This window comes from Rhyacophila brunnea, unplaced genomic scaffold (assembly GCF_057557595.1).
Source record: "Rhyacophila brunnea isolate RB1 unplaced genomic scaffold, BYU_Rbru_1.0 scaffold_23, whole genome shotgun sequence".
NCBI lineage: Eukaryota > Metazoa > Arthropoda > Insecta > Trichoptera > Rhyacophilidae > Rhyacophila > Rhyacophila brunnea.
In genome coordinates, this window is record NW_028232893.1 from 29,560,107 (window position 1) to 29,574,870 (window position 14,764).

Here is a 14,764-nt window from a genome sequence, read left to right on the forward strand (position 1 = left end):
ATATACATAAGCATATGTATTTATTATTCTCCTAGAGCCCCTCTGGTGTTCAGGCATAAAATACAAACATTCCTTCAGATTGTGATATTACGACTATCACTAATTAATTCATATAAGAATACTTTTTCGGCCACATCAGTAATAAAAACTAAATATAGAAATCGGATGGTTTTAAATCCAGCGCTTCGTCTTTCCGAAACAACACTGAAGGCACGGCTGTCACCTATTCTAACAAAGATGTAGTAGCACATTTAACACTATTATTAACAATTTATTTACAGATCGGTGTCACCTCAGTAGCTATAATGTCACCTTGACCTTAGGTTACATAGGCCATTAAAATGCAAATATTTCAGATAATATGCACTTCGTCATCTTCATAAGACGACTACTCCTATAATCATCAATATTGCATCTAATTAAAATGTTATTATTTCAAAAATCAGCACTATCCAGTAAATACATATAATTTTATTGATAGATATCCGTCAGACTTCGTTTACCTGACATACATTATAAATGCATGCAAACAGAGCATCGTATTTCATTACGAAGAAAAGAGATAGATCTAAAAAAGTAAATGCGACAATAGAGACATACTAAATTGTGAGAACGAGATATGAAAGTATGGGTTAGGTTAGATCATAATAGTATTATGACTTGTAGGCTGTAAGAATGTATAGAAATACTCATATGTAGAGTTGAATTTCGGGAATTCTCGAGAAATTTTCGAGAAATTCCATCCCGAATCTCGAGAATTGAATTTTTTAACATTTCGGGAAATCCCGGATATCGAGAATATTTTCTCGGGATTCGGGATTTCTTTATTATCAAATATTAATTGAAAAAACGATTATCTATATGAAAAAAGTGGACAGAAAACACGAAACGTTCAAAGACTGATCGGGGCATTTAACACAATTAAGCTAACGTCGACTCAAAATGAGCGCAATTTTTGCAACATCGGGAAATTTAGTGTCTTAAAAGTGTACGCGATTTTCAGACGCAGCGATTGACAGTCTTTGAAATTATATTTTAATAAGTAATGTTTTGAATTATTTTTGTTTACATAAAGAAAAAAAAAACATATTTTTTTAGAATTTCAGTCTGTTTTTAGGATTTTACAGTTTTTTTTTTAAATTTACCGATTTCTCGAGAATTCTTTTCTGGAAATCCCGAATCTCGAGACTGAGATTTTCTCAGGAAATACCCAACTCTACTCATATAATTATAATTAAGTTTTGATACCCTTTTGATCATTTTATAGATAAAACAAAAAGCAAAATAATGATATTAGACTTATTTATGTTGCCAAACAAATGTTTCTCTTTTACTTACTGTAATATTATCAATCAAGTATGGTAATCGAAGGTGAAGTCATATGAACGGATGGAATTTATTAGTACCGTAAAGGGAAGGTTAATATAATTTTTATGGTATATATTATATTTTTTGTATTCACAATCAGACTGTTATATCATAAATTATAATGTAGTATTCAAAAAGTAATAAACAAAATACTATGGGTCGTATGCATGAGATTCCCAAATACTTTATAGGCTTAATACTGCTCATTTGTATGCATGCGTAACTTATAAAATTTCCTATTCCCCAATCATCAATTTAAAATTTCGAAATTGTAAATGTGTCTGAAAGTGTGCGACTGGTACCATATAAATTTAATAATTATTATGAACTTTAAATAATTTATCAGTCCTTTTATCACATTTATTTTATAATTCTACTGTACGAAATGATGGAGTATTCCCAGTAAACATTTCCATTTGGTGGCAATACATACAGTTATATTATGACTAACTTCACTTCAATCACTTCTATTATGAGATGTCAAAACGGAATAAATGAATGAATGAAATGAATAAACAGCACGAATAGGAACTGTTTTTAAAGTTCGCAAATGTTTTACAGAGTCTACAAAATGAACGAGAGCCTCAAGCAAACATTTGTTGTAATGAATGCATTATGATGACATTTGAAAGTGACATATAAAGCAGCCATTTTAAATGATGTGTGACGTCAGATTGCTTACGTCACAAACAGTACTATACTCTATATGGTGGAAAATCGGTTAAATAGCTTATAAAGAATTTCGGAATCTCAAACATACGGCCCTATATATGTAAAAGTTTGTATTGTACGTTAGCCATTCGTGGAATATTTTTCCTATTTTCGTCGGTCCACGGGTGTAAAAAGGTTAGGCAAATCCATAGTATATTATTTATACTAGTTGGCACCGATGACCGGTAATGATGAGTGTGAAGTATCCCGACTCGCAGGTGATGCCTACAATAGTGCTGAAGGGTCTAAACAAAATCAGAGGCAAATCGAGGAATAAGGATATTGTATGAAATGAATATTGTTCGTATTTTAGAAAAGGTTTTTTGTAAATTTTGATCTTGATACTTGAAGTTCATTTTCCAGCTTAGCGATTTCCAATCTAGTTTTATAGTTTTGAAGTTTAATATTTTCTATTTCGAGATCTAATTTTTCCATTGTTTTTCGTTTCAGCGAATCTTCATCGTAGTCAGTTCGCCGGCTTGTATTAGGCATGTCTGAAAATAAAAAAAAATATGTATTAAATGCTGGTTGAGCCAAATTGTGGTCGCATTCATCCATACTCAAATCGCATTATTTATTATTGTCATAAGACGAGACTATGAGCAATTACGGGTCAAAGAAGAATGTAATTGCAAACAACATTCTATTACTCCAAAACCACCGAGCGAGTAAGGCTTGCTAAAGCTGTCCAGCTATTGATACGAACGAGGCCGTGTTAGATGCAGAGTTAGTTCAAGAAACTGGTGTGTGTGCCTGTTAACGCCACAGTTATTGATTAATTCAATCCTACAGACATACCTGTCATCAATCATTCAACTCATCATCATTCATCAACATCATTATCATCCATAAACAGTGTACCATCAAGTGCCGCGCACCGGGTAACCTAAACAAACAATACCGTGCGAGTGACAGTGCAACCAGACCACGGAGCCATCATAAATCATCATAAAGCTCAATGTCTGGCATTCCGTTAAATCGCCCCCACCCCTAGATCCGGAATTCACATCATCCTTAAACTTACAGTCCACTTGCGAAAAGCGCCACCAAATGCTAAGAATCAAGTAAGATCAGCGGTGCAGTGCTTTGCGGTGTTGCTTTAATTTTCTTCATCGTGTGTTGATTAATTTTAACGGTTTCTACGTGTGCCTACGTTATAATTAAGTTTGACATGCCATCCATAGATAATATTTTTAATAGAACCCAACTTGCAGACCATAGATAATAGACAACGTTCTCATACAAAATACATAGTGCCAACCGCTAAAAACAAAAAAAACGTGATTTTGACATAACATTCGAAAAGTGCAGGCATGTAGAATATTATGATAAAAGCGTTCAGAACGTCGTGCATGTGTCGATGCAGTGCAGTTCAACGTGAAGTGCCCTCATTGTTGTTTTAATGATTACGACAGATTTTGCCAACTGACAATGTTCGTTTAAAAAGATTCAAAATGTGCTACGGGATGGGAGCATCAGTCTGATTTGACATTTTAAACACCAAGAAACATTACACACTTTTTTCCCATAGCGGCAGCCCGTGACAGTAGACGACATGCACCGTGACATGCACCTCAATGTGTGTCGTGCTTAAGTCTCAAGTTTTGTTCAGGTCTTGTTCAAACGTATACTTACCTATTAATTTTTTGTGCCTACCTTGAAATAAATTATTTCGAGTAATCAAAAATTAACCAGCGACAATTCAAATGTGCAATTAATTACCTGTGTCACTGCTGTTGGACGAGTTGTTCTCATCCATCGTCACTTCAGATATGAATTGTTCATTTGGAGCCGGCGACAGGGTTTCCATGACGTGGAACGATTCCAAATTATCCGTAGCTTCATTGTTACCACTGATCGGGTCCACCTCAATCCCCACTCTTTCGACTTTCGCCACGAGTAAATCTAACGGGGCAGCACTGTCAGGTTCATCAGCTGGTTTTGCTACCTAAAAATAAACAAATTAACATAATAAATAAATATGTATTTTATTCAACTCATAATTCACGAGATTTTAAAAATGTACCATACTAATTATTGAACGTACGTCGATTTGAAAACACTCATGAGAATATATAGCCAATAGAAAAAAATTTTTTTGAAAAAAGTAAGACACCCGGCAGGAATTGAACCTGCGTCTCTAGGGTATCGCGCCCTGTGCATTATAGATCTACCATCATAAATTGGCATTTCAGCGAGGGCGCTAGTATGACATTGAGAATATTACCATAACTAACAAAAAAATGGTAATTTATAATTTTTTATTGGTAGTAGATTTCTGTACAAATATTATGCAATCCATAATTCGAGAAACATGTTGTAAAATTAAATAGCATTTGTAACACATTTATCCTCGATAGACAATTTTAGTTTCAAATTCGACCGGCTGCCAACTTACGATGGTAGATCTTTACCACTATGCAACGACTGCCATGCTTAATTGCGATAAATTTTAACTATCGGCCCTTTTAATACCTGCTCATATAAGCGATCTCCAAATTGAGTTACGTTAGGCGATCGGTTTCTAAATTAAAGTATTTAATACTTTAATTATTATTATTTAATATTTTCTCATGAGTGTTTTCTAAATTATGTATGTTCAATAATTAGAATGGTACATTCTTAAAATCTTGTGAATTATTCGTTGAATAAAAGTAATAGTTAATTAAAATTATTAGCAAGTTCAAGTAAGTTACAACAGAAAATATTGGAGTGATCCGTGACGTCGGTTAGTAATTTAAGGATTTTTCAACTAAATAATAATGACAAAGTGTAGGACTATTGGCTGCTTATCTACTCATTGTGACGGATTGTCGTCTTATAGACCCTGCAAATTGTCAAATAAATGGCATAGCAGGAGTGTGAAGTTTTCTGCAAATTAACATGCAATGCGAAGACACTTCTAACTAACTTAACCAGTGGACCAGAGGTCTTTTTTTTGCTTCAATTTCATACATCTCGATATAAGGATTTTTCAACATCTTTGCTGATATCATTAATGTCATGGAGTGCATTTGGGCGGCTGCATAGTATCCTCAAAAGTGACCTCCTATTATTGTGCCTAAAGCGTTAAACGTTCAAACAATATTTGCTACGTACGTATGTGATACGCATCCCATACGGATGGGGCGTAAACCCAGGAGATGCAGGGTTCGATCCCGGCCGGGGTGGCTTACTTTTTTCAAAAAAAGATTTTTTCTATTGGTTATAATATACTCTCTCAGAAAGTGTTTTTCTAAATTATATATGTTCAATAATCAGAATGATATATTCTTAAATCTTGTGAATTATTCGTTGAATACAAGAAATAGTTAATTAAAGATTATTTATATTGGTTATATTTTCTCATGAGTGTTTTCAGAATTATATAAATGTTCGATAATTAGAATGGTACATTCTAAAATCTTGTGAATTATTCGTTGAATAAAAGAAATAGTTAATTAAAAATTGCTATGTTTTAAGAGCACCTCTCTTGGGGTGTTAACTTTTAGAACGAGATAGACAGTTTTTAAAGTTTAGATTTAATTTAAAGGCTACAATATTGTAACAATTGTAATATCTCAATACATAAATATGATAAACTACCCTCGATACCCGCCGATAGCAGCCTTGTGTATAGAATAAGATGCGCTGATCACAATACCAGTTAATTCTAAACGAGACAATATGGTGGTTTGGCTGGCAAGGTCTATGGAGTCGAACTTGTTAGGCGACCAAAGCCATGCGGCGGGGAAGTAGGTACATGCAGTGGCGGCTCTAGCATCTTTTAGTAAGTGGGGTCAGATGGCGTGAAATATTTAATAAGTACCTACCTAATCAATATTAATCAAAGCGTAAAAAACATATCTTTTGTAGCTATTACTTCATCTTCATATGCCTCCTGCGTTCGAAAGAATCTTATTGCTACAAGAAAAACAAAATAGTCTTTTCAAGGATACACTCGCCTTCAACCATGTTTTTTGGTAAACTGTTCGGAGTTAAATGCTTTTTTTGTTTTGATTAGTTCATACACAATAACTAAATCTGTTGGTGACTGGTTGGTGAGGTCCTAATCGTTTCACTTCTAGTTTGTCTTCAAATGTCAATGTACTGAACTTATATTTCAATAAATGAACCACCTCATTCATCATAATACCTAATATTATTTATCAAAATTATTTTACTAACGTGAAATTCAACTATCCACAACTAGTACATTACAATAATTAATATTTAGGTAATACAAATTAATATTGATTTAATTAACTGAAATAGCACATACCTACACTTTGTTATTATCATTCAAGATAATATTATATATATATTATATATAATATATATATTTATATATATATAAATTATTATAGTATGTATTAACAAATTTATTTTAAAACTTAAGGAGATAGATAACATATTTGATCACTTACTGGCAACTTAACTAATAAACTAAACCGGTGGATCATGGGATATGAATTTACAGCCGACCGACAAGATAACTTCATAATATATTATAAACTCACACGTATGCAAGACCAGGTATTTACTACAGTGTCCCCGGTCCAGCATCGGTACATGTGGGTAAAATATGCATAGCACGTGCAAAACGGCCTACAGACGTACGCATTGTTCAGCTTCAGAATTTTGAGAATCATAACTGGCAATCGCATATAGCATCTCATAATATAAACATTGCTTTGATTTTAAAAGGGCCACCGAATTTCGACCCCAGAAGTATCGTTGTATTGTACTAAGTAGGTAGAGCCAAAACTCACATAGAGTATTATGGATGAGCCAAGAAACAAGAATCAAGGATGGGCAAACAGTACAAATAAAATATTATATACTTAATAATGAATTTATACAAAATCAACGTATTATGGTAGGAACGTATAACATGAATATTCAATTGAATATTGACTATATAATGATGAGGGGACCAGGGTCTGTCCCCTAGGTACCCTAAGGAAGAGCCGCCGCCCCTGGGTACATGATCCTCTGGGATGTACTGAAATGAGTATCGAAAGGGAAGAGTTGCTTAAGTTGGTGCATCCAGCTGCTAGGCTTATCTGGCCGTCCAATATGGTTTCTACAAAACCTAATTTGTTGATTTAGTATAGCTTCAGTATTTAAAGTCATGTAAACATCCAAAGCACATTCGAGTGTTTGGGTAATTGGACTTGAGATTTTCCCGGATATAAACAAGTGGTGATGCTCCACATCCACAGGAACAGGTCACGTGGTCAGATTAAGAATGTAGCTACTATATGAGGGATGGTTTTGAGTGGTCTGTATTTTTTTTAGTCGAGAAATGTTCACACATAAAAAAAATTACCTGTCTAAGTGATTCTTCTTCTGTCGCCGTTAAGATTTTTGATACAGAAGGGGATGTTTCTGTGTCTAAATTATGCTGAAACCCTGGCTCATGTTTTGGGTTATTGAAATCATAGCGTTTTTTAAAGTTCACAAACCAACCCTTACTGGCAGCAAATGTGCAGTCGCCGGGTTTGTCATCATTCTGACGAGCAAAAACCCTGATATAACAGAGTCGCCCTTTTTCGAATGTCAGAAGCGCTTAGTGGAAGATTGTTTTGGGGACCTGCAGATATTATCCACCTATAAAGAGCCCCTTCCATGTTTTCTAATTTAATGTCTCTGGTGATGGAACAGTTATTGGAAGCCGATGGAGGATTTGCGGTGATGCTGCGACCGGCCTTCTTTATCGATCTGACTGTCGATTCGTTGATTTTGTACCGCTTAGCAACGGATTCGTAGCTTCCACTTTTTAAGATGGCGTCCAACACCTCCGACTTTCTTGACAGCGTCATTAGAGATAGGCATATTATTCGAAGCCATTTTATTTTACTTTAATTTGATGTCAATAGGAAACGGAAACGATGACCAAAATCGTTTGTGAAGGAAAACAAAATAGAAAAATGCTTATTATTCCTGTGGCGAAGGGTGGAGGTAGGCTGTTAAGATCCGCCTTAAATAATGCACATTAAACTTTGTCAGTCATACGTATTTGTTTCCAATGAAATAAAATTACAATTTACAGATGGTATTGGTTAGTTTTTAAAATTCAATTAAACCCTATGATACCAAACCATAATAGATAATAGTCAAAAAATACTCCTATATCTATAAAATATCTAAAATTAATGAATTAAATAATACATAACTTTGGATATTTTATAGATAGAATAATATTTTTTATGTATTACATTTTGGTTTAGACTGGGCTTAATGAATTTAAAAAAATAAACCAACAATATGTTGTGATATTATGTATTCTTAATCCAACGAAAACAAATAAGTATGAATGAAAAAGTATGCACAATTTTGTCGTATCGCCCAAAATATACCAAAACTATTATGGTTTGGTTTAGGCAGGGTATAATTATTTCTTAAAAGCCAACCAATATCATTTGTAAATTGTAGTTTTAGTTCAATAAAAACAAATAAGTACGTATGATTAACAAAGTTTAATGTACAGTATTTATGGTGGATCTTAACAGACTACCTCCACCCTTCGCTAATGATTATCACGAATAATTCCATAATGTGGACATGTGTGCCGTATAAAGGTCGAAAATGAGGAATATGATGGACGAGTATGTTAGAAATCTAATCGATTATTCTTTATAAACATATTACGCTAAAGTAGAAAATTTCACAGAGAGATGAAGACTTTGAGAAGCAGTTTTATAGACCAATGGAGAAGAGACCTTTTTGAAATAGATAGGTGATGGGGTAATTTTACACAAAAAGTTCACCACATTGCATTCAAAGTATCTGGCATTACCATTGGAGTTTAAAGTTTCATATCACGACCCAACTATAAAGCGCGAATTATATTATAGTGCATGTCGCTGCCTATCACGTGACGTCACAGTAAGCTGCCGCTATGGGATAAAAAGTGTGTAATGTCGTTTTTCTTGGTATTTAAAATGTTATCAGACTTATTCTCCCATCCCGTAGCACATTTTGAACCTAAATCACCAGAACAACAATGAGGTCACCTCACATTGAACTGAACTGCATCGACACCTGCATGAATCAATGAACGTTTTTATCATCTTCTACATCCCTACACTTTTCAACTGTCATGTCAAAATCACGTTTTTTTTTTAGCGGTTGGCACTATGTATTCTCTATAATAATGTTGTCTATTATCTATGGTCTGCAGGTTGGGTTCTGTTCAAAATATTATCTATAGATGTCATGTCGCAAGTAATTTTAACGTACGCACACATAGAAACTGTAAAAATCGATTGAAATTAACATGAATAATTAATGATAATTAAAATTACTAATACATTAGAGTTGGCACTCTTCATCAGTGTCATTCTTCAGTAAATTTACAGAGATGGTGATCTTTCAAAATATCCTGCAAAATGACGAAACCATAGACTAAATTTGTCGCCGCGACGGCGTGACAGTAGACGACATGCACCTAAATTTGATTCGCGCTTAATGGAGCTTGAGATGTTGTTGAATATGACTGGCGTACCTCGAAGGTGTACGCGCGGCATAACATTTCAGTAATACCTCGATGTGTGGGTTAGTCCGTTATAAAGGGTTCAGCTGTTTTTATTTATGAATATACGTTTGTCTAATTTCAGGTAACTTTTATGTATATGTTACGCCGAATGTGCGAAATTGACTATTACATAAAATGGACAAAATTTTGTCTAAATCATGAAAAATGCAAGCCCGTTGCCTTATTCATGAATTAGACAAAATATCTGCCGAGTGCGTGAATTCGGCAGTAATTTTTCTGCCTAGTTCATGCATTGGGCAAGTTAGATAGTTAGTAGCGCTACGGTGGTGTTTTTTACAACTAAACCAAATGTGTCAAGTGCTCATGCATTGGTCAAAGTAGATTGTCGCGCTCCGGTGATGTTTTTTGCAACTAATCAAACTAACCAAATGTGTCAAATGTCATTGATTATATAAAAATATACCAATCAATAACTGCAATGACGTTCATATGCATTTACTATGCCCAAAAAAATATAGTACTTACTATAAAATGATAACGGAAGAATTTTATTAAAAGTATTTTCGCGATTTGATTTGTGCTTGGGTATCAATCTTGCAATGGTCGATTGTTTGTTTGCGATAGTATGATTTGATAGTTTGTTGACACTTGTTAGCTAACCTCAAAATGGACATTCAGTTCATTCAGAATTACAAAACATAACCTAACCTAACCTAATAATAATAATATTATATTATGTCCAATTATAACTAATAAAACCATCCGTATTAAATTTACTTTTTCTACTGTCATGTTGACAGTTTAAGAATTCCATACCCTGGCGAATTCACGCACTCGGCAGATAATTTACCTAATTCATGAATAAGGCAACGGGCTTGACTATTACATGAATTAGCCAAAATTTTGCCCATTTCATATGATAGTCAATTTTTTCACATTCGGCGTAACATATACATGCACGTTTACATTCCACGTTGCGTTTCTCGTAGAATTTTTGATTTCTCTTTCATTAGCGGTACACATATCACATGCGTGCAACGGGCTTGACTATTACATGAATTAGCCAAAATTTTGCACATTTTATGTAATAGTCAATTTCGCACATTCGGCATAACATATCTATTGTATTGTGTAATTGTTTATATTACTTACAGGTTTGTTCAGAATTCCGTGGCGTTTGCGAAATCGCCATAGCCACCCATCACTTGGTTTGAATTGTGTGTTCATACGAATTGTTAATTTGATTGCTTCAGATTTCAGATCAACTGCACTAACTGGAATCCCAGAGGAACGTTGCTGTGCGTACCATTTCAACAATGCCTCTTCAACTGATGTTTCTCGTGCAAATGTCATGTGTTTTCTGGAGTTGGTGTTTGCATCATCGTCACGTATCAACGCAAACTTTTTTAACTTTTCGGTATTCTTTTTAATGTCAGACACAGTAGACTTTGTAATGCCATACTGCTCGCATATACGTCGCACAGGTACTCTCGACTCCAACTTTTGTAGGACTTCTAATTTTTGGTTTAGCGTTAAACTGAACCTTTTCCGTTTGTCCATATTTTTAAATCTAAGTGCTTGGCGCACGTCAGAATATAAACCGGCACGCGTTAAAACTGTTGCAGAAAGTCACGTCACGCGACAACACATGCGCCGAACATTGGTCACTTTTGGATTGATGTATGTAGACTACTTAAAAAATACAAATTACATAAAAAACGAATTCACGGATCAGAAATTTTATCCGTCAAAACTGAAATTATAATAAAATCGGTATTGGCGTTTGCTATTGCAGCATGTTACGGCATCTAGTTGCAATGAGATATATTTATTTTATTTTATCAAAGCTGGTTATATGTAATTTGCACGTATTACATTATTCACCGTAGCACAATTCGCCGTGAGCTTTCTTATCGGAATTAGTACCGAGATGAAAAAAATACGCTTTGTTCGTGGAGCATAGCAGAGATATTAAAATTGTTATATTGGATTTGATATTTTGTATTTCTAACATAATTAAATACGTACATATTTTCTACTGTTTTCCATTGTATTTCAGTAGTTTTTATTACGTAGCCACGTTGTAAGTAGGGAATCCAATCCCGATCCAAAATTCTGATCCCGGGATATCGGGACTACAATTTGACAATCCCGGGATCCCGGGAATGGTCCTGGGATTGGCATTTTTTTCCATTGTCAATATAAAAAAATTATATTTACAAATAACATCGATAAAATCGATCAAAAATAAATCTAGTATAATTTATACTATTTAAAACATTCATTGTTAATATTTTATACTTTCAATCTTGGAAATACATTAGTTTAATGGAGTAAATAATATTTAATATAAATAATAATGTGAATTTAATATGAGATTGCTGTTTCTGATAGTAAAGACTTAATGAATTAGCGAGATTTAAAATTGTAAAGCAAATCATGGTGTACTTATGGCCTTTCCGCTTCATAAATCTAATTACTCAGCCAAATATGAAACTGCCGTAAAACGTATCAGATCACGCTGGAATTACATTGTTTTTTTCCAATCTTTCTCATTTTTATTAATTTATGTAAAAAAATAAAATGAATCGGCAACTTACACATAGGTATAAATCAAACTTCATTCAAACTTAGTTTATTTCTAATGTAGTTATTTGTTATTAAAAGTATTTTTTCTGTTAAATTTTCGTTTTTATTTTATTTTCCATAAAAATTGATAAAAAATATCAATCCCGAAAGTTTCGGGATTATGTTTATCAATCCCGGGATTCATAGGTATCGAAAATAGCTCGGGATCCCGGGATTGGAATCCCGAGTTGTAAGTGTTTTAGGTACAAGTAGGTTTTTACAGGAAGATGGGAACCGTGCCAATTTTTATAACCGATTTTGGCAAAATTCATGAATTCACGAATGAAAACCTAAACTAAACTAACCTACCAAATAATCCAGTAACTATATTGGCTACAATTTGTTTGCCGCTGGTTTCCTGTAAACCGACAAGAACCATGTTTTATTTAGACATGAATTTTAACTCAGTACCATACGACCCAAAGAGGTTGGACGGTCTTTTATATAAGACCATATATTATTTCCGATACAACATTTCACGGTGAAGTGTGGATTCAGCGAACTGCATGCGTAAAAATTTCCGGACACGATCACAGCCAGGCGAAAAGTGACCTCCCTGTTTTTTTTTAATTCTATGTTGGGTGCTTAATGAAGAGATTTCTTAATAGGTTTTTTACGACACATGGATGTTAGCAGTTTGCTCGACCTATAGATCTAGAAAACATGTGAATATGCCAGACCGGAATTGAAACTCGAGACCCACGACTTTAAAGTCGACACGTTACCGAAATATCCAGTTACTATGTACTTCTTGTAATTATATTATACGCGTAGTAAAAGTGAGATCCAAACACTTAGCTAGAGTAACATTTTGAGATGAAAGGATAGGAGACAAATAGATCGTGGCCGCATTCAAAGTTTTATAAACAAGCGCGTTCACAAGGGAGGGAGGGGAATTTCGGGTCTAGAGTAGGTACCCCACAAAATAAGAAATACAAATTAAAGTACGACGAAAGTCGAGATGTGAACACGTCAATTTGTTTTGTGATGGCGACGGGGGAATTAATTCCTAAATCGTGTAAAGATGACTAAAAAAACGTTACCCATTTACTTGAAAAAGAAAACATGTCAAAGAATATATTATTATTATTAATAATAGAACAATAAACATAACATTAAATGGACGCATGTTGACTTTTTACAATGACATTAATAATGTCATTGACTTTTTATGACAAATTGTGTTTTGTTCTGCACGCGTCATTTGCACAATCTTCGCGTCGCGTAGTCACGATCATTTTAGACCGTGCCCAAGCTGAAATATAGCCTTAATATTTCTGTACTACGGATACTACGGTCACATTCGATAACCACTTGTGGATACGACACCTCGAAATAACTCGTAAGTAAAAAGTAAGTAAGTGTAAAAAATACTTTTCACACACAGACGCAGCGTCTATATGCCCACAGACGTAGCGCTTACACACCTACTATATGCGCACGAAAGTAAGTGTGCTTGTGCGCAGGTCCGTTTTTAAGTTGATTAGCTATATGCTATGTAGCGAAAGAAAAAATGCCCGAATGTAGAGAGGGCTATACACTTGTACATCTTGAACGAACGGTGCATGTTGAACATAACAAGTAAAAACAAAACACGAAATAATTTGATAAAGAGAACTTCAAAATAAATAAGCAGGGCACATAATTCGAGAAGAGAGATAATCAATCGTTGGAAAATCTAGTCACCCAAGCAAGGGGTAGTAAACGCGCGAAAAGTCGTCTCGAGAAATAATGAGAGAAGATGATTCTCATCTCTCAAGACATCGTCAATGAGAATCTCGAGAATTCAGAAGGAATTTAAAATGAAAAAAAACTTAACTTTGATCTGTTATAGAATTCTCTTTGGCCTTCAAAAATAGCTAATTAAACTAGGGTTATAATTAGTGCATTCAAAATTCTGGTGGCCCTCGACTTTCGTACGTAAGCGGTCCTTGAAAAAGTGTACGAAAGTAGAGCAATGTAAAAAAAACATCAAAAAGTGTACTTCAAACTCAAGAGATAGTTGAATACCACCCTTTTATCATTTCTTGATTAAGAATTCTATAACATGCTGTGTATTTATCAATAATTTCTCTACATACTTGAGATATACGCTCTGCATTGGGATCACATTCTTCCATGTTAGTATTTTGTAGAGAATACCTCATTTTAAATTTATCGTACCAGCCTTTACTTGCTCGAAACTCCACGTTAGAATCATCTTTCAATCGAGTCTTCCAATCTCCATGCAAACTAAGTGCCTTAGCTTGAATAACTGAAAAACTCAGAGGCGCATCGTTTTGATGTTGATCATCAATCCATGATGTCAAAGATCTTTCCATTTCATTCATCACTATGCCATGTCTTTTGGAAACAATCTTTGAAGATATATTTCCACTATTTTTAACATATTCCTTAATTCTATTCTTGTTTTTTAACATTGAGCATATCGTAGACCGGCTAATGTCGTAGAAACGGCCGATTGAAGCAAAAGATTCGCCGCTTTCGTAGCGTTTAATTATCTCCATCTTTGTCTCGATCGTATGAAGTTTATGAGTCCTTAATTTCTTTTTGTCCGTATCCGTATCAACGCTGCTG

General features: G+C 34.3%; 2 protein-coding genes across 5 annotated transcripts in view; one reads left to right on the plus strand and one right to left on the minus strand.

Moving 5' to 3' along the window:
* LOC147069814 (uncharacterized) overlaps positions 1-14,764 on the plus strand; it is a 570,178-nt gene that overhangs the window by 452,757 nt on the left and 102,657 nt on the right. The window lies entirely within an intron of this gene.
* Positions 1,068-14,764, minus strand: part of LOC147069831 (putative CENPB DNA-binding domain-containing protein 1) — a 30,787-nt gene continuing 17,090 nt past the window's right edge. For 2 of the 4 annotated variants that reach the window (XM_085950601.1, XM_085950600.1), the window contains exons 3-4: positions 3,802-4,027; positions 1,138-2,573 (exon numbers count right to left, since the gene is read on the minus strand). In XM_085950601.1, coding sequence (XP_085806727.1) covers positions 2,389-2,573; positions 3,802-4,027 — 411 coding nt within the window. In that variant the 3' untranslated portion in view covers positions 1,138-2,388. Of the gene's footprint in view, positions 2,574-3,801; positions 4,028-10,711; positions 11,643-14,764 lie in introns of those variants that run through there. The other 2 variants (XM_085950599.1, XM_085950602.1) reach the window with 2 other exon arrangements.